The sequence below is a fragment of the Schistocerca gregaria genome, chromosome 6, assembly GCF_023897955.1.
Source record: "Schistocerca gregaria isolate iqSchGreg1 chromosome 6, iqSchGreg1.2, whole genome shotgun sequence".
Lineage (NCBI taxonomy): Eukaryota > Metazoa > Arthropoda > Insecta > Orthoptera > Acrididae > Schistocerca > Schistocerca gregaria.
This window is the reverse complement of record NC_064925.1, coordinates 141,292,685-141,312,731: the sequence shown is the minus strand read 5'-3', so window position 1 is coordinate 141,312,731 and position 20,047 is coordinate 141,292,685. Positions and strand designations below refer to the sequence as shown.

At 41.8% G+C, this 20,047-nt stretch overlaps 1 protein-coding gene and 1 non-coding gene across 7 annotated transcripts in view; one reads left to right on the top strand and one right to left on the bottom strand.

Annotated features, from left to right (window-relative positions):
* Positions 1-20,047, top strand: part of LOC126278426 (uncharacterized) — a 140,424-nt gene that overhangs the window by 15,417 nt on the left and 104,960 nt on the right. For all 6 annotated transcript variants that reach the window (XM_049978540.1, XM_049978536.1, XM_049978537.1 and 3 more), the window contains exons 4-5: positions 11,876-12,029; positions 17,018-17,114. In XM_049978540.1, coding sequence (XP_049834497.1) covers positions 11,876-12,029; positions 17,018-17,114 — 251 coding nt within the window. The remainder of the gene's footprint in view (positions 1-11,875; positions 12,030-17,017; positions 17,115-20,047) is intronic.
* On the bottom strand, positions 212-286 carry Trnas-uga (transfer RNA serine (anticodon UGA)). Its single transcript has one exon. It is a non-coding gene; the product is annotated as a tRNA-Ser (tRNA).

Sequence of the window (20,047 nt, the reverse complement as noted above, 5' to 3'; positions counted from 1 at the left end):
CCCTCACAACTTTACTTCTGCCAGTACCTCGTCTCCTATTTTCCAACCTTTACAGAAGCTCTCCTGCTGACCTTGCAGAACCAGCACTCCTGAATGAAAGGATATTGCGAAGACATGGCTTAGCCACAGCCTGGAGGATGTTTCCAGAATGAGATTTTCACTCTGCAGCGGAGTGTGCGCTGATATGAAACTTCCTGGCAGATTAATCCTGTGTGCCGGACCGAGACTCGAACTCGGGACCTTTGCCTTTCACGGGCAAGTGCTCTACCAACTGAGCTACCCAAACACGACTCACGACCCGTCCTCACAGCTTCAATTCTGCCAGTACCTCGTCTCCCATCAGTACCTCGCAGGAGAGCTTCTGTAAAGCTTGGAAAGTAGGAGAAGAGGTACTGGCAGAAGTAAAGCTATGAGGACGGGGCGTGAGTCGTGCTTGGGTAGTTCAGATGGTAGAGCGCTTCTCCGCGAAAGGCAAAGTTCCCGAGTTCGAGTCTCGGTCTGACACACAGTTTTAATCTGCCAGGAAGTTTCATATCAACGCACACTCCGCTGCAGAGTGAGAATCTCATTCTGGAAACATCCCCCTGGCTGTGGGTAACCCATGTCTCCGCAATATCCTTTCTTTCAGGAGTGCTAGTCCTGCAAAGATCGCAGAAGAGCTTCTGTAAAGTTCGGAAAATAGGAGACAAGGTACTGGCGGAAGTAAAGCAGTGAGGACGGGGCGTGAGTCGTGCTTGGGTAGCTCAGTTGGTAGAGCACTTGTCCGCGATAGGCAAAGGTCCCGAGTTCGAGTCTCAGTCCGGTACACAGTTTTAATCTGCCAGTAAGTTTCATAACAGCGCACACTCCGTTGTAGAGTGAAAATCTCATTCTGCTTCTCGATTATGTCTCTTAAATGTTAGATGGGTTTTATGTGGGGCGATCGGAGTGGCAAAACATTCGCTCACATTGTCCAGAATGTCTTTCAAACTAATCGAAGATAATTGTGGCCCAGTGACGTGGCGCATTGTCATCAATATAAAGTCCATGAACAGTCATTTACAGTCAATGATCGGTTCAGCTGGACCAGAGGACCCAGTCCATTTCATGTAAATACAGCTCACCATTATGCAGCCGCTATCTACTTACCCTCCCCCCATGAACCATGGACCTTGCCGTTGGTGGGGAGGCTTGCGTGCCTCAGCGATACAGATGGCCGTACCGTAGGTACAACCACAACGGAGGGGTATCTGTTGAGAGGCCAGACAAACGTGTGGTTCCTGAAGAGGGGCAGCAGCCTTTTCAGTAGTTGCAGGGGCAACAGTCTGGATGATTGACTGATCTGGCCTTGCAACATTAACCAAAACGGCCTTGCTGTGCTGGTACTGCGAACGGCTGAAAGCAAGGGGAAACTACAGCCGTAATTTTTCCCGAGGACATGCAGCTTTACTGTATGATTAAATGATGATGGCATCCTCTTGGGTAAAATATTCCGGAGGTAAAATAGTCCCCCATTCGGATCTCCGGGCGGGGACTACTCAGGAGGATGTCGTTATCAGGAGAAAGAAAACTGGCGTTCTACGGATCGGAGCGTGGAATGTCAGATCCCTTAATCGGGCAGGTAGGTTAGAAAATTTAAAAAGGGAAATGGATAGGTTAAAGTTAGATATAGTAGGAATTAGTGAAGTTCGGTGGCAGGAGGAACAAGACTTCTGGTCAGGTGACTACAGGGTTATAAACACAAAATCAAATAGGGGTAATGCAGGAGTAGGTTTAATAATGAATAGGAAAATAGGAATGCGGGTAAGCTACTACAAACAGCATAGTGAACGCATTATTGTGGCCAAGATAGATACGAAGCCCACACCTACTACAGTAGTACAAGTTTATATGCCAACTAGCTCTGCAGATGATGAAGAAATTGAAGAAATGTACGATGAAATAAAAGAAGTTATTCAGATAGTGAAGGGAGACGAAAATTTAATAGTAATGGGTGACTGGAATTCGAGTGTAGGAAAAGGGAGAGAAGGAAACATAGTAGGTGAATATGGATTGGGGCTAAGAAATGAAAGAGGAAGCCGCCTAATAGAATTTTGCACAGAGCACAACTTAATCATAGCTAACACTTGGTTTAAGAATCATGAAAGAAGGTTGTATACGTGGAAGAACCCTGGAGATACTAAAAGGTATCAGATAGATTATATAATGGTAAGACAGAGATTTAGGAACCAGGTTTTAAGTTGTAAGACATTTCCAGGGGCAGATGTGGACTCTGACCACAATCTATTGGTTATGACCTGTAGATTAAAACTGAAGAAACTGCAAAAATGTGGGAAATTAAGGAGATGGGACCTGGATAAACTGAAAGAACCAGAGGTTGTACAGAGTTTCAGAGAGAGCATAAGGGAACAATTGACAGGAATAGGGGAAAGAAATACAGTAGAAGAAGAATGGGTAGCTCTGAGGGATGTAGTAGTGAAGGCAGCAGAGGATAAAGTAGGTACAAAGACGAGGGCTGCTAGAAATCCTTGGGTAACAGAAGAAATATTGAATTTAATTGATGAAAGGAGAAAATATAAAAATGCAGTAAATGAAGCAGGCAAAAACGAATACAAACGTCTCAAAAATGAGATCGACAGGAAGTGCAAAATGGCTAAACAGGGATGGCTAGAGGACAAATGTAAGGATGTAGAAGCTTATCTCACTAGGGGTAAGATAGATACTGCCTACAGGAAAATTAAAGAGACCTTTGGAGAGAAGAGAACCATGTGTATGAATATCAAGAGCTCAGATGGCAGCCCAGTTCTAAGCAAAGAAGGGAAGGCAGAAAGGTGGAAGGAGTATATAGAAGGTTTATACAAGGGCGATGTACTTGAGGACAATATTATGGAAATAGAAGAGGATGTAGATGAAGACGAAATGGGAGATACGATACTGCGTGAAGAGTTTGACAGAGCACTGAAAGACCTGAGTCGAAACAAGGCCCCCGGAGTAGACAACATACCATTAGAACTACTGACGGCCTTGGGAGAGCCAGTCATGACAAAACTCTACCAGCTGGTGAGCAAGATGTATGAGACAGGCGAAATACCCTCAGACTTCAAGAAGAATATAATAATTCCAATCCCAAAGAAAGCAGGTGCTGACAGATGTGAAAATTACCGAACTATCAGTTTAATAAGCCACAGCTGCAAAATACTAACGCGAATTCTTTACAGACGAATGGAAAAACTGGTAGATGCAGACCTCGGGGAGGATCAGTTTGGATTCCGTCGAAACGTTGGAACACGTGAGGCAATACTGACCTTACGACTTATCTTAGAAGAAATATTAAGAAAAGGCAAACCTACGTTTCTAGCATTTGTAGACTTAGAGAAAGCTTTTGACAATGTTGACTGGAATACTCTTTTTCAAATTCTAAAGGTGGCAGGGGTAAAATACAGGGAGCGAAAGGCTATTTATAATTTGTACAGAAACCAGATGGCAGTAATAAGAGTCGAGGGGCATGAAAGGGAAGCAGTGGTTGGGAAAGGAGTGAGACAGGGTTGTAGCCTGTCCCCGATGTTATTCAATCTGTATATTGAGCAAGCAGTAAAGGAAACAAAAGAAAAATTTGGAGTAGGTATTAAAATTCATGGAGACGAAGTAAAAACCTTGAGGTTCGCCGATGACATTGTAATTCTGTAAGAGACGGCAAAGGACTTGGAAGAGCAGTTGAACGGAATGGACAGTGCCTTGAAAGGAGGATATAAGATGAACATTAAGAAAAGCAAAACGAGGATAATGGAATGTAGTCAAATTAAATCGGGTGATGCTGAGGGAATTAGATTAGGAAATGAGACACTTAAAGTAGTAAAGGAGTTTTGCTATTTAGGAAGTAAAATAACTGATGATGGTCGAAGTAGAGAGGATATAAAATGTAGACTGGCAATGGCAAGGAAAGCGTTTCTGAAGAAGAGAAATTTGTTAACATCGAATATAGATTTATGTATCAGGAAGTCGTTTCTGAAAGTATTTGTTTGGAGTGTGGCCATGTATGGAAGTGAAACATGGACGATTACTAGTTTGGACAAGAAGAGAATAGAAGCTTTCGAAATGTGGTGCTACAGAAGAATACTGAAGATAAGGTGGATAGATCACGTAACTAATGAGGAGGTATTGAATAGGATTGGGGAGAAGAGAAGTTTGTGGCACAACTTGACTAGAAGAAGGGATCGGTTGGTAGGACATGTTTTGAGGCATCAAGGGATCACAAATTTAGCGTTGGAGGGCAGCGTGGAGGGTAAAAATCGTAGAGGGAGACCGAGAGATGAGTACACTAAGCAGATTCAAAAGGATGTAGGTTGGAGTAGGTACTGGGAGATGAAGCAGCTTGCACAGGATAGAGTAGCATGGAGAGCTGCATCAAACCAGTCTCAGGACTGAAGACAACAACAACAACATCTACTTACATAGCACCTTGTTGAGAACTTGGGTCCATGCGTTCGTAGGGTCTGCGCCACACTTGAACCCTACCATTAGCTCTGAAATTCTCAACAACCTCTGCTTCTTTCAATCTATCCAGGTTTCATATACTTTCTTTACTGCCTTCCTGCAGTTTCTTCATTTTTAATCTGATGTTCATGTCCAAGAAATTATTGTCAGAGACCAAGTCTGCCCCTGAAAATTTGGTACAGATTAAAATCAGGTTTCGAAAATTCTGTTCTATCTTTAAACTCAATAATCAATCTGAAACCTTCTCCACGTCTCTCCCACTTATGTAACGTTCTTACACGATTCTTAAGTCTTAACAGAGATTAAATTGTGTTGTGTCCAAATTTCCAGTAGGAGGCTTCCGCTTTTATCGCTGTTATTTTTTCTTTCTCTTCCTTTTCGTACTGTTGAGTCTTGTCACCCATTACAATTAAATTTTCGTCTCCCTTAACTATCTCTGTAATTTGTTTTGTCTCATGATACATTTTCTCAGTGTCTTCATCATCAGTGGCGCTAGTAGGACAACAATTTATTCAACTGTATTGGGAGAGGGCTTCGTACATCTTGGCTAGTGTAATATGTTCACTATGCTGTTTACAGTAGTTTAACTGTATTCCTATTTCCTTATTCCTTATTAGACCTACTCCTGCATTTCCCCTATTTGATTTTGCTTTGACAACCCTGCACCCATCAGACCTAAAGTCTGTTTCTTCTGGTCAATGGCTGTCAGTAATTTCCACTATATCTGACTTCAGCCTATGTCTCTTTTTAAATTCTCTAATCTGTCTATTTGATCAACTGATCCAACGTCCCACCCTGCGACCTGGAATGCCAGGTCAGTTGTCTATTTCCTGAACGGAGGAGTATTTTAATCATTTAATATTTTACCCAAGAGGATGCCATCATCATTTACCCATACAATAGAGCCGGATGTTACTGGGAAACATAATAGCCGTAGATTCCCCCTGGTTTCAGTTGTTCACAATGTCAGCACAGCAAGCCAACGAAGGCTAATTTTACAAGGCTAGATAATTCAGTCATCCAGACTGTTACCCAGCATCAACGGAGAAGGCTGCTGCTCCTATTCAGGGACCATAGGATAGTCTGGCCTCTCCTACAGATACCCCCCAATTGTGGTTACGGCTCTGTACCATTGAGACATGCAGACACCACCTCAGCGCTGTACATCGTTTATAGGAGAGGGTGGCAGGATGGCGAGCGGACGGGAGAGGGGAGGGCGGTTGATTTATGTACATGTTGTGCGTTAGATGTCTTTCCTTATAACGTACGTCTATTTTTCTGATAATTTTGCACATTTTACACAATTTTACGTTGTCAAAATTTTTATAAGTCGCCAAATTCTATAAAAGTGTTTTGATTTTTTCCGAATTCTTACCTGCATTATCAAGTGAGAATTTAGAGATTATCTTTGGTGGCATTATATTCTCTAAGTGCCAAAATTATATCCATCTAACAGATTCCTAATTTCCTTTTCCATTCTTCTTAAAATAATTTTTGTCAAGTCATTTTGATTTCTTCAGACGTGTTGGATGATACACTGCTGAATGTCCAATGGCGTACTGCAGTGTCACTGATTCAACACACTAACTTGAGAAATCGTTTGATTGCTGTTACGCCGAATCACTTTAAAAATCCAAAGGAATGTTAGCTCTTCCTTCTGCACTATGTTATTGAAAGATTTCCAAAGTTCTGTCAGATTCTGACTTGGTTACAGAATCTCCTACGTATTTGAAATCGACACCAATTTCTTCTTCTGTTACGTCAGGGGACTGCATCTCTTCCTCGTAGAAGTCCTCATTATGCTCCTTCTACCTATCTACTCTCTCCTCTGCGTTTAACAATGCAATTCTTATTGTACTCTTCATGTTGACATCTTTCGTTTTAATTTTGTCGGTAGTTATTTTGATTGCCACTTGTAAGTAAGTTCATTTACTATTCATTTCAAGTTTCTGCTACCAGTCACTTTTTATTTTATCCTTAATCTAACATAATGCAACGCGTTTCGAATATGTTCTGTTCATCTTCAGGCGTTTATACGTACATACATACATACATACATACATACATACATACATACATATACAGAAATGTTACTTAAAAATAAACAGTCTTAAACTAGATTTAGGATGCAACATGTTCTGTTCATCTTCAGGCGTTTATACATACATACATACATACATACATACATATAGAGAAATGTTACTAAAAAATAAACAGTCTTAAATAGATTAATCTAGAACTCTTTGTCCATTTTTTTACTGTAGCAGCTGGTGTAGCATTTGGGGGGAAGGAGGGGGCTAGAAATCAAATTCAGTGATGTCTTCTGCTGGTTTTCTTTCTTGTGGTTGACTATGCATATCACAGCCTGTATAGGATGCAGATAGATTTGCATCAGGATCGTTATTCTTCGTACTGACAAATCTGTAGTCAACTGTTTACATTATATATCTTGAATCTATTGAGTTAGAACTGGCTTAAGACTGTTTAATAGTTTTGAATTTAGGAATTCAGTTATTTCATTAAGAATGTTATCTCTATGCTTTGTGTTATATATGAAAATTTCCATTTTTTCCATGCTATCCATTCATTTACTTTTCGCTATTTTGTGTAAAATCTATAGGTTGTCTTCGATTTTCAAAGGGTGGCCTGTGTCTTTAATGTGAGTTGCTACTGCTGATTTGTTACATTTACTGCTTCAGGCATGACAAATGTAACAAATCAGAAGTAGCAATTCACATTAAAGACACAGGCCACCCTTTGAAAATCGAAGACAACCTCGAAATTTTACACAAAATAGGAAAAAGTAAAAGAATGGATATCACATAAGAAACGGAAATTTTCAAAATCTCAAAATTCTTAAACAGTCTTAAGGCAGTTCTATCTCTTTAGGTTCAAGATATGAAATGTAAATAATTGACTACAGATCTGTTAGTACCAAGAATATCGATACAAAATTTCGTTAATCGATACAGACTCAAATGCTACAATCCGCCATCTTGTGTAGTGTGTATAATATCGAAGCAATTTGTGCAGTGAATTACCTTGGCAATCAGTGACAAAATATAATGTGCAATAGTGTAATGTCAATCAACAGCTCCGCCATTACACCAGTGATGCAAGTGAAGCAGCAAGATGATGAAATTGTAAGTGATCAACTGTCATATAAAAGCCTTTCACACTATTTTCGTAACACATAACTGATGCAAATCTATCTGCATCCTATACAGGCTGTGTTATGCATAGTCAACCACAAGAAAGAAAACCAGCAGAAGACATCACTGAATTTGATTTCTATCCCTACACTGCCCCCTCCTTCCCCCCAAATGCTACACCAGCAGCTACAGTAAAAAAATGGACAAAGAGTTCTAGATTACTCTATTTAAGACTGTTTAGTTTTTAGTAACATTTCTCTATATGCATGTATGTATGTATGTATAAACGCCTGAAGATGAACAGAACATGTTCGAAACGCGTTGCATTATGTTAGATTAAGCACAAAATAGAAAGTGACTGGTAGCAGAAACTTGAAATAAATTATTATCCCATACAGTCACGGTGCACAAACATAACCATTATGGCTGAAAATAATTAAGTTCATTTATCTTCTACTCATCTGCCTACTATGTTATTCATAATCGCAGTACTTGCAGTCATCATTCCTCAATAAAATAATCCCCCATTTGCCTACCCATTGCTTCTGCCGGACGATTCCATTATTCTGCCTACTGTGCATCACTATCAAGTTGTGATACGATTTTATTAGTCTGTATCCATTTTTGGGTACGTCTTACAATCATTTACATGGTTTCGGATTTTAATTCTGACCATGATGTTATCAAGCAGGAAATTTCCTACGTCTCCAAGCCGTTTCCAAGCATACCAACTTTTGTTATGATAATTGAACAGTTATACCAGATGACGTTTAGTTTAGGATTACTCCTCTCTCATTCCTACTACCAAGCCTATATTCTCTCGTAACTCTGTCTTAAATATCTTCATCCATCATAGCGGTCCAAGATACATCATGGCTATTTTATTTTCATCTCCTTTCATGTACTGAGTTGCCTAATATAGACTGTTTATTTCTTCACCTACTGCTCGTGAGGATGATATGTACACGCCCTGCATGAACTATTGTTGTTTGCGTTGATTCGCTGTCAGTACTGATGAATTTGGCCTAGTCCTGTGTTGTTCGCAATAAGTCACTCTCATAAAGAACCCTACCCCGTTTTAACTCTTTTCTTCTGCTGTTGCTATTATCCTATACTTGTCTGTCCTGACTTTCTCTCCATTTCACTTCGCTGCCTCTTACTGTATGTGAGACTGGCCACTTAGTTACGACTGTAACGAAAATGAAACATATTTATGTGGGGCACTAAAAAATGTGAATCTGCAGTAGATAGAACAAGGAATTTCATTGTTGGATTCCAAAAAAGATAAGAAAAGATTGCGACGACAGTATAATATTTCCAGTGAGAACTGTTTTTGGCAAGATGAATGTCATTCGCTTCTCCATTGTCAGCAACATTAATACTATCACATTCCATTGATGTCACGTATTGCTCCTGGGCTTAATCATAATATTTACTGAAGTTACTTGCTATACACCAAAAAGAAATATGTTTTCCTTTAGTTAAACTTAAAGCGTGGGACCAAGTTCACACTTATGATATTATTGTGATATTGTATTTCCATATCGTGTGATTATAGTGTCAGATATTCCGTACTTTGGGCAACTTGTATCGAACTGAACTGTTATAAGTTTTCTAGTCGAGTCACTTTTTTTATTAATGGATACAAAGTACTGAGATAAGTCATATATGTGTAAATATGATTAAGATGATCGATTTGTAGATACTTACCTGATAATTTCTGTTTCATGTAAGAGCTATGTGACGTGCTGAGAATTTTTAAAGGATTTCTGTTCGATGCATAGAGACATATTATAGTTGTTCCATAATCGTAATCTACTTTTTTGCTACTACATGCCTTGAAAGGTGCGTATAATATGAACACCAAAAAAGCAAAAAGGATCATGGAAAGTAGTCGAATTAAGTCTCATGATGCTGATGAAATTAGGCTAGGAAACTAGACAGTTAATGTTCTACATGAATTTTGCTATTTGGGGAGCCAAATATATGATGACAGCTGAAGTAGAATGGATATAATTTGTAGGCTGGCAATGGCAAGAAAAGCGTTCATGAAGAAAACAAATTTGTTAATATCGAATATAGATTTAAGGGTCAGAAAGTCTTTTCTAAAAGTATTTGTATGGAGGGTAGCCACATACGGAAGTGAAACATGTACGATAAACAGTTTAGACAAGAAGAGAACAGAAGAATGCTGAAAACTAGATGGATAGATACATACCTTATGAGGAGATACTTAATATAATTGGGGAGAAAAGGAATTTGTGGCACAGCCTGAATAGAAGAAGGGATCGGTTGATAGGATACGTTCTGAGGCATCAAGGGATCACCAAGTTAGTATTGGAGGGTAAAATCGTAGAGGGAGACCAAAAGATAAATGTAGTAAGCGGATTCATAAGGATGTAAGTTGGAGTAGTTATTCAGAGATGAAGAGGTTTGCACAGAATAGAGTAGCATGGAGAGCTGCGTCAAACCAGTCTTCGTAGTGAAGACCACAAATGCCGCTACTACATATTTCATTGTTCTCACTTCATGTCGAGTGAACACCTACGTCTGTTTTACTTACCAATTAGAAATTTGAGGGGGGGGGCAGATAAAGTGCCTTGGCAGTTTTCGTATTTTGTTGTTGTTGTGGTCTTCAGTCCTGAGACTGGTTTGATGCAGCTCTCCATGTGCAAGCTGTTTCATCTCCTAGTACCTACTGCAGCCTACATTCTTCTAAATCTGCTTAGTGTATTCATCTCTAGGTCTTCCTCTACGATTATTACTGTCCACGCTGCCCTCCAATACTAAATTGGTGATCCCTTGATGCCTCAGAACATGACCTGCCAACCGATCCCTTCTTCTGGTCAAGTTGTGCCACAAATTCCTCGCCGGCCGCGGTGGTCTCGCGGTTCTAGGCGCTCAGTCCGGAACCGCGCGACTGCTACGGTCGCAGGTTCGTATCCTGCCTCGGGCATGGATGTGTGTGATGTGCTTAGGTTAGTTAGGTTTAATTAGTTCTAAGTTCTAGGCGACTGATGACCACAGATGTTAAGTCGCATAGTGCTCAGAGCCATTTGAACCATTTGAACCACAAACTCCTCTTCTTCCCAGTTCTATTCAATACCTCCTCATTAGTTATGTAAGCCACCCTTCCAATCTTCAGCATGCTTCTGTAGCACCAAATTTCGAAAGCTTCTATTCTCTTCTTGTCCAAACTATTTATCGTCCATGTTTCACTTCCATACATGGCTACACTCCATACACTCGTACAAATACTTTCGGAAACGAATTCCTGACATTTAAATCTATAGTCGATGTTAACAAATTTCTCTTCTTCAGAAACGCTTTCCTTGCCATTGCCAGTCTACATTTTATATCCTCTCTACTTCGACCATCATCAGTTATTTTGCTCCCCAAATAGCAAAACTCCTTTTGCTACTTTAAGTGTCTCATTTCCTAATGTAATTCCTTCAGCATCACCCGACTTAATTCGACTACATTCCATTATCCTCGTTTTGCTTTTGTTGATGTTCATTTTATTTTCTCCATTCAAGACTCTATCCATTCCGTTCAACTGCTCTTCGAAGTCCTTTGCTGTCTCTGACAGAATTACAATGTCATCGGCGAACCTCAAAGTTTTTATTTCTTCTCCACAGATAGTAATACCTACTCCGAATTTTTCTTTTGTTTTCTTAACTGCTTGCTCAATATACAGATTGAATAACATTAGGGAGAGGCTACAACTCTGTCTCACTCCATTCCCAACCGCTGCTTCCCTTTCGTGCCCCTCTACTCTTAAGACTGCAATCTGGTTTCTGTACAAATTGTAAATAGCCTTTCAGTCCCTGTATTTTACCTCTGCCACCTTCAGAATTTGAAAGAGAGTATTCCACTCAACATTGTCAAAAGCTTTCTCTAAGTCTACAAATGCAATAAACCTAGGTTTGCTTTTTCTTAATCTAGCTTCTAAGATAAGTCGTAAGGTCAGTATTGCCACACGTGTTCCGATATTTCTACGAAATTCAAACTGATCTTCCCCGAGGTCTGCTTCTAACAGTTTTTTCCATTCGTCTGTAAAGAATTCGCGTTAGTATATTGCTGCTGTGACTTATTAAACTGGTAGTTCGGTAATTTTCACATCCGTCAACACCTACTTTCTTTGGGATTGGAATTATTACATTCTTCTGGAAGTCTGAGGGTATTTCAGCTGTCTCATACATTTTGCAGAATCCATTAAGCGGAACTTAATATTGCCTGGCCCTCCATAGGTGCGCCGTAACCAGGCTACTGAAACGAGGGGCGACGTTCCGGGCCCAAGGTTGGCATCGCTGCTGCGTGGGTCTTCCGGCGCCGGCGGGGACCGCGGCAAGATCACGCCGCCTGTGGGGACGCACATGATCAAGCCGCAAGTGCCTGCAAGGGGTAAGCGCTGCTGTCGTACCTTGTCTAGATAAGTCTCGTGCGGTGTTTGTTGTCAGTTTGTTTCGCACTTACTCCGCTGGGTTTAACACATCACGATTATTTGCTCGCTGCGAGTTCTAGAATTCCCTTCTCTGTGGCAGTGTGTCATGTCTTATGACATGAAAGCAACATTATGGTGACCAGGCGTTCCATTTTGTAGAGTACTTCCTTATTTGGCTAAAGTGTCGCGATGTCCCTACAAAATACACTACTGGCCATTAAAATTGCTACACCACGAAGATGACGTGCTACAGACGCAAAATTTAACCGACAGGGAGAAGATTCTGTGACATGCAAATGATTAGCTTTTCAGAGCATTCATACAAGGTTGGCTCCGGTGGCGACACCTACAACGTGCCAACATGAGGAAAGTTTCCAACCGATTTCTCATACACAAACAGCAGTTGACCGGCGTTGTCTGGTGAAACGTTGTTGTGATGCCTCGTGTAAGGAGGAGAAATGCGTACCGTCACGTTTCCGACTTTGATAAAGGTCGGATTGTAGCCTATCGCGGTTGCGGTTTATCGTATCGCGAAATTGCTGCTCGCGTTGGTCGAGATCCAATGACTGTTAGCAGAATATGGAATCGGGGGATTCAGGATCTCTGAGTCAACAGATGGGGACGTTTGCAAGACAACAACCACCTGCACGAACAGTTCGACCACGTTTGCAGCAGCATAGACTATCAGCTCGGAGGCCACGGCTGCGGTTACCCATGACGCTGCATCGACGAACCTGGGTGCACGAGTGGGAAAACGTCATTTTTTTTCGGATGACTCGAGGTTCTGTTTACAGCATCATGATGGTCGCATCCGTGTTTGGCGACATCGCGGTGAACGCACATTGAAAGCGTGTATTCGTCATCGCCATACTGGCGTATCACCCGGCGTGATGGTATGAGGTGCCATTGGTTACACCTCTCGGCCACCTCTTGTAAGCATTGACGGCACTTTGAACAGTGGACGTTACATTTCAGATGTGTTACGACCCTCGGCTCTACCCTTCCTTCAATCCCTGCGAAACTCTACAGTTCAGCATGATAATGCACGGCCGTATGTTGCAGGTACTGTACGGGCCTTTCTGGATACAGAAAATGTTAGACTGCTTCCCTGGCCAGCACATTTGACTCAATGCCCAGGCGTATCAAGGCCGTTATAACGGCCAGAGGTGCTTGTTCTGGGTACTGATTTTTCAGGATCTATTCACCCAAATTGGGTGAAACTGTAATCACATGTCAGTTCTCGTATAATATATTTGCCCAATGAATACCCATTTATCATCTGCATTTCTTCACGGTGTAGCAATTTCAATGGCCAGTAGTGTCCATACAGGACGTGTATTGTCCCGTTTATGATTAACCATCCCCTATATTTTGAAGTAACATGGTTTTCAATAACTTGTAGCATAACTAAATGGAGTTTGTTTGCCTATACGATTTTAGTATTTCTGGTGAGTGTGTGTGAGTGTGTGCGTGTGTAAGTTAGTGAATATTGTCCCTGCAATTTAGGGCTGACTCCCAGTGCTGCGGGCTCCCTGGAGTTCACGCGGAATCAGTTTGGATATCTATAGAAATCCATAAAGTTATCTCCTTTTGTTCGTACAGCACCAAACACAAAGCAATTACAAAAAATCTCCACTGACCAATACGCGAAAAACAAAACACTTCCTCTTTGGTGAGCGTGAGAAAAAGATTGTTGACTAGCTCATAGAAAAAGTTAGATTTGACACTAATATTGGTTGTTTTCGTTGATTTTTATATTTCATCCAACTTGCGCAAGTTGCAGCAAGCCTTTCACCCTGTACAGTACTTTTCATGCATATTAAGCTATATGAGTACTACTTTTAGTTGAAATCTCCCATGGCATTCAAGAGTTACAGTTATGTTTTACTACTTTCCTCGTCCACATATGGATGCAGTAGATGTGTGGTACAAACTTTGTACTTTATCCTAATTAGTATGTATTTCACTTAGCAATTATGGTTGAGATATCTACGAGCGTTGCATGTTACGACATTCCCATCCTCATACTCACGAAAAGGGTGATACGTGGACAGTAAGCAGCTCAAATAAGAAGAGAATAGATACATCTGAATTGTGACGCTACAGAAAATGGATTGAAGATTAAAGGACTAGGTCGAGTAACTAGTGAGGAGGTACTGAACTGAATTGTGGAAAAACATTCCTAGCAAAGAGAAATCTACTTGTATCAAACATAGGCTTAATGAGACATGGACTGTGGACCGGAACAGAAGGGTATCGAAGCATTTGAGATGTGATGCTACAGATGAATGTTCAAAATTAGGTTAACTGTTAAGGTAAGAAATAAGGAGGTTCTGCACAGAATCGGAGAGGAAAGCAATATGTGTAAAAAGCCAAAACAAAGTAGGGACAGCATGATAGGATATCTGTTAAGATATCAGGGAATGACTTCCATGGTACTAGACGGAGCTGTAGAGAGCAAAAGCTGTAGAGGAAGACAGAGATTGGAATACAGCCAGCAAATAATTCAGTACAGAGATTGCAAATTTCACACTGCGGTGAAGAGGTTGGCACAGGAGACGAATTCGAGGCAGGCCACATCAGACCAATGAGAAGACTGACGATTGTAATAGGATCGAGGATAAAAATGGTAGAAGAGGCTAAGGATAGAATACGGTAAGGAGAATCAAATGGAAGGAGGTTACAGTACTTAGTGTACGTAGAGGTAAATTAACTTGCATAGAATACCGTAGCTTAGAGAGCTGCAGCAAAAAAATCTTTTGATTGAATATAAGAACAACCTCAACGAGAACAATGCTGAGCAAAAAATTTAGTTTTACTGCAACACTACCGGTGGTGCATCGCAGTTCAACTATGCACAGTTTGGTGCAACTACAAAGGAGGTTCTTTCTACAATTATGTGCTAGCCATAAACAAAAGCTACACTAATTACACAAACTACAAGAAAAAAACAGAAGATTCCAGTGAGGTATCCTGGCAGGGTCGCCATATGTAATGTCCCCGTGGAAAAATTAATGAATTACTGTGCTGATAAACCTCTTACATTATTTCCTTTTCAAACAGCTGAGCAAAACTGAACATACTCAGACATTACTCTCTTTACTTATTCTGATCAACACTAAACTGACACACAATATTGTTAGTGCAACACAATCTGACTTTCAATAATCTCTACAAAAGAATGGCCCTGACTAACCTTTCATGAATCAGTTACCTCACAAAAATCTTCGTTAACGGAACTACTACAATACAGCGAGCGCCAATACTGCCAGCTAAATAAAAGAAATTACTGAAGGCACTAACTACTGATAGGCATAGTTCGCAAATGAAAGATTTTGATAGAGAACAAACAATGTATTTATCTTAATAGTGTTCAAAAATTATCTGTTCATAAAATCCAGTCCTACAAATTTACTCTTTCTGATGGACACACGTCCAGATCATCCGCTCTCAAAAATCCGCCATCTCACTTCCCCACATCCACCTCTGCTGGCGGCTCACCTCAAACTGCGCAACGCTACGCACTGTTCACATCCAACTGCCCAACACTACAATAGCGAATATTCCAAGAGTGCCAACCAGCCACAGACTGCACACAGCACAGCGAGTGAGTTTCATACAGAGCGCTACGTGACGTTAGCAACATAAAAACCTAAACAGCCTACTTACAACGTCCAGAATGGTGGTGACACATAATAGGTACGCATATAGCTGATCAAGTAATTTCCTGAAAACTACAGCTTGGTACAGAGTTAGTGCTCTCCGTAATCCCTATCCTGTAGTTCTCTAGACGTCTACCAGTTCGTCGTAAACAGTTCACGACAGATGTTTCTTGAATGTATTTTATAACAGTAGGTTTTTACAGACTCGGTTGTCAGCTAAGTGGCTAGCCTCACCGATCCTGGAATGTTTTCTGTTATGGTTGGCCTCTTGAGCTTGCAAGTCTCTATTTCAAAGCGCCAGAAAGCTACTTTTTCATTTTTGAATGATACAGTTGTGTACACCAAGTGTACTCCGTTGACCAAGGGCCATGGCATAGACGTGCAAGCATCAGACTTCGAAGGGATCTGTACTTTTCTGTATTACGTTAGTTCATTTCTATCAGCAAAGAGTGCTGACAAGGACTACGTACTACCCCTCCGAGCACCTCATTCTTTTCGAAAAACGATATTCTAGCTGTGATTATTGAGTTTCTCCCGGCGTATTTGTTGCTCGAACAGTCCACGGGTATACTGCCGGTTCATAGTGTCCAACGGGCACAATATTTCGGCGATCAGACATGTCGCCATCGTCAGGTGTGCTGACGAACTGAGCTCCTGAGGGCGGGCGGCTTGGGACCTGACATTTTATGTAATTAAGAAGACTCTCAGCAAGAGGTACGAACTGGTGACCAGAGCGGACGTAGCAAGCACATCGTCGCTACGACGCGCGGGACGGCGAAGAAAACGGCACGCGGTTGGAGAGTATTTAAATCGGTCGCTCGCTCTCAGGAGCTCACTTCGTCAGCGCACCTGACGATGGCGACATGTCTGATCCCCGAAATATTGTGCCCGTTGGACACTATGATCCGGGAGTATACCCGTGGACTGTTCAAGCGATATTCTATCTGATAGTAGACTGTCATCCACAGACACGAAGTTAAGTCGTAGTTACCTCGTAATGTGGGTAGTGTGTTGACTAAACGTGGAAATAGCCTCAGAGACAGTGTTAATACTAAGGCGATGTTCGTTGCAACGTAAGTAGGTTTGGCAGACAAAGTTAAGGGACCAATTGTGAGTAGATTTTAGACTACGTTTAGTGGACGCTGCAGACAGTATGTCTACAGTCAGTGAATGAACATTGCAGGGTCAGATTGGGCGCCAGGCAAAGGTTAAGTGTCAACTTAACGTGCACTGCGTGTATGTTTAAGCTACGGACTGCGTATGATGAATGTGAATGTTTGTTGCAGAATCAACAGAGTTGCCAGACAGCAGCTCGGTGGACACCGGCTCCTCACCGCGGCCCCTCCCAGCTTCTCGGTCGCCGCTGCTGCTCCCACACCACAGGTAAATCTTGCACTGCGACGCTGGATTTACCCAGTTGCCGTACTGGTGTGATTCATATTTGGAGATGGGAAAGCAGTACCTCCGCTTGCGCAGAGGTAATACTCCTGCTATCCTAACTGACTTTTTTTCTTGTGCTCTGATAGCCACGAATAGAGTCGCTAGTCGTGCAACATTTCTGTAACCACGTTAACCAGTATCGGTAGAAACTTCCTGCCAGATTAAAACTGCGTGCCGGACCGATAGTCGAACTCGGGACTTTTGCCTTTCGCGGGCAAGCGCTCTACCGGCTGAGCTACCCAAGCACGAGTCACACTTCGTCTTCACAGCTTCACTTCTGCTCCTAACTTCGAAACGAAAAGCAAAGGTCCCGAGTTGGGGTGTCAGTTTGGCAGATATTTTCAATCTGCCAGGAAGTTTCGTATCCGTGCACACACCGCTGAAGAGTGCATATTTAATTCTGGAGTATCAATTGAAGGTTGAGAATCTGGACAATGGCAGTTAAAAATTGCTGCTAGAATGGCTAACATACTTTTACCTTAACCATGCCAGTTTACAAAAAAAATGGATCAAATAGCTCGGAGCACCATGAGACTTAACATCTGAGGTCATCAGTCCCCTCGAATTTAGAACTACTTAAACTTACCTAACCTAAGTGCATCTCACACATCCATGCCAGAGGCAGGATTCGAACCTGCGACCGTAGCAGTCGCGCGGTTCAGGACTGAAGCGCCTAGAACCGCTCGGCCACCGCGACATGCGCAGTTTACAAAACTAAGAACTTCAGTAGTATCTCTTTTCACAAAAACGATATAAATGAGGATAACATGTGCCTACAAAGTTTGATTAGTTTCGAGGACTAAGGTTCGAAATGAAATCATAGTTTAGTTAGTGTCTATAATCGTGATACTGACTCTAACCTAACTCAAGTAGGAGGAGGAGGAGATCAGTGTTTAACGTCCCGTCGACAACGAGGTTATTAGAGACGGAGCACAAGCTCGGATTGGGGAAGGATGGGGCAGGAAATCGGACGAGCCTTTTCAAAGGAATCATCCCTGCATTCGCCTGAAACAATTTAGGGAAATCACGGAAAACCTAAATCAGGATGGCCGGAGACGGGTTTGAACCGTCGTCATCCCGAATGTGAGTCCAGGAAGCTAAGCACTGCGCCACCTCGCTCGGTAACCTAACTGAAAATAGTTTTTTTTCCCTTACTAATTCGGTCAGGTTGAAGATGTATGGTGCTGAAAGAGCTAACTTTGACGACAGGTACACAAAACAATAATATCCAAACAGGCAGACAGTTAGCCACGGAATATACAATGAAGACTCAAAATATCATGACAACCGCCCCCAGCGAGACTGGGTGCAACCTGATGGCATCGCAGGCACATGACGCATTAAGGAAAGTGTGAAAGCTAAGCAAAGATGAGTGGAGAATCATTCTAGTAAAGATTTCTTTTTCCTTTGGCCAGGTACGACCTCTTTGTCTGTGCTATTCTGATTTTTGTGTAAGTCATGTGTTATTTTGTTCCAAAGATAGTAGAATTCCTCAACTTCATGTTCTTTGTAGTCCTAATTTCGATGGTAATCTTGTCAGTACTCTCATTTCTACTACTCCTGATTTCTTACGTCTTTATTCAGTTTATTCTCAAACTGTAATTCGCATTCATTTAACAGGTTCTGTCCATAAGAGCCGCAAGTTCGGAACACAAGAGACCTTGGCATAGGCCAGACCGTTACGGCCAAGATATTTTGTCGTTGGCTATTTGAATTTTGAATGACCATACTATCTTGTACACAAATAATCGCCACCGGACATCTTAGTGAGTAAATAACTTGGTCTGATAAATCTTATATCCTATACAGTCTGTGTAACAAAAATGAAGCCCCTAGAAAACTTGGTAGGATCTCGTTGTAACATCGTACACATATCCACCATTGGAAAGTATGCAGATAATTAGAATTGTTATTCTCTGTAAAAGGTAGAATGGACACCAGTGTGTACTAATGTTCTTCATGTTTAGTGTTGTTATCACGTCTGCTAATGTGTGTAAGGGGCGCGTGCATAGTTAGATCTAGAGTGAACACTGTGAAGGACGCAGATAACACGTGTTGCAGAGAGACTTGTTATTAACACCTAAAAGACTTTGAAAGATTGTCTCATTATCGGTATCCATTTGAGTGCAGATCGAATCACCCAACACCAACATTTGTGGGTCATTCGGATGTGACACTGGTTCTAAGTTGGCCTGCATGGGAACAAGAACAGGTACATTTGTTATCAAAGATCCAATCGACCACGTCTAACCACTACAAGGGCGAACCTCTACATTGTGCACCAAACACATTGCAACCCCTTCGTATCTGTACCGGCCATCCAAAAATAAGTACTGGTCTCACTACAATGATCAGTGTAATTGTGCACCACTGGTTAGAAAAAATGTTCAAATGTGTGTGAAATCTTATGGGACCTAACTGCTAAGGTCCCTAAGCTTACACACTACTTAATCTAAATTACCCTAAGGATAAACTCACACACTCATGCCCTAGGGAGGACTCGAACCTCCACCGGGTCCAGCCGCACAGTCCATGACTGCAGCGTCTGAGACCACTCGGCTTATCCCGCGTGACACTGGTTAGACGTTAGGATCAGATGGGCTAGGGAACTACTGTCCAATGTGGAGGGTACCGTTAACGCAACGAAACAAACTTCCGCGTGTTGGATGGTGCCATGACTGTAGATAATGAACTGCAGATGAATGGTGTTGTATTGTGTTCAGCGATGAATCACGGCTCTGCACTGCCTTGAATGACCATCTTCGGTGAGTATGGTGGTGACCTGGGAAGAGGTCCCAATCTAAAATTTTGGAGATTCTCAGTGGTGTCACTCCTGGCTTCGTGATGTGTGGAGCCTTTATGTACTGACTTCAGCC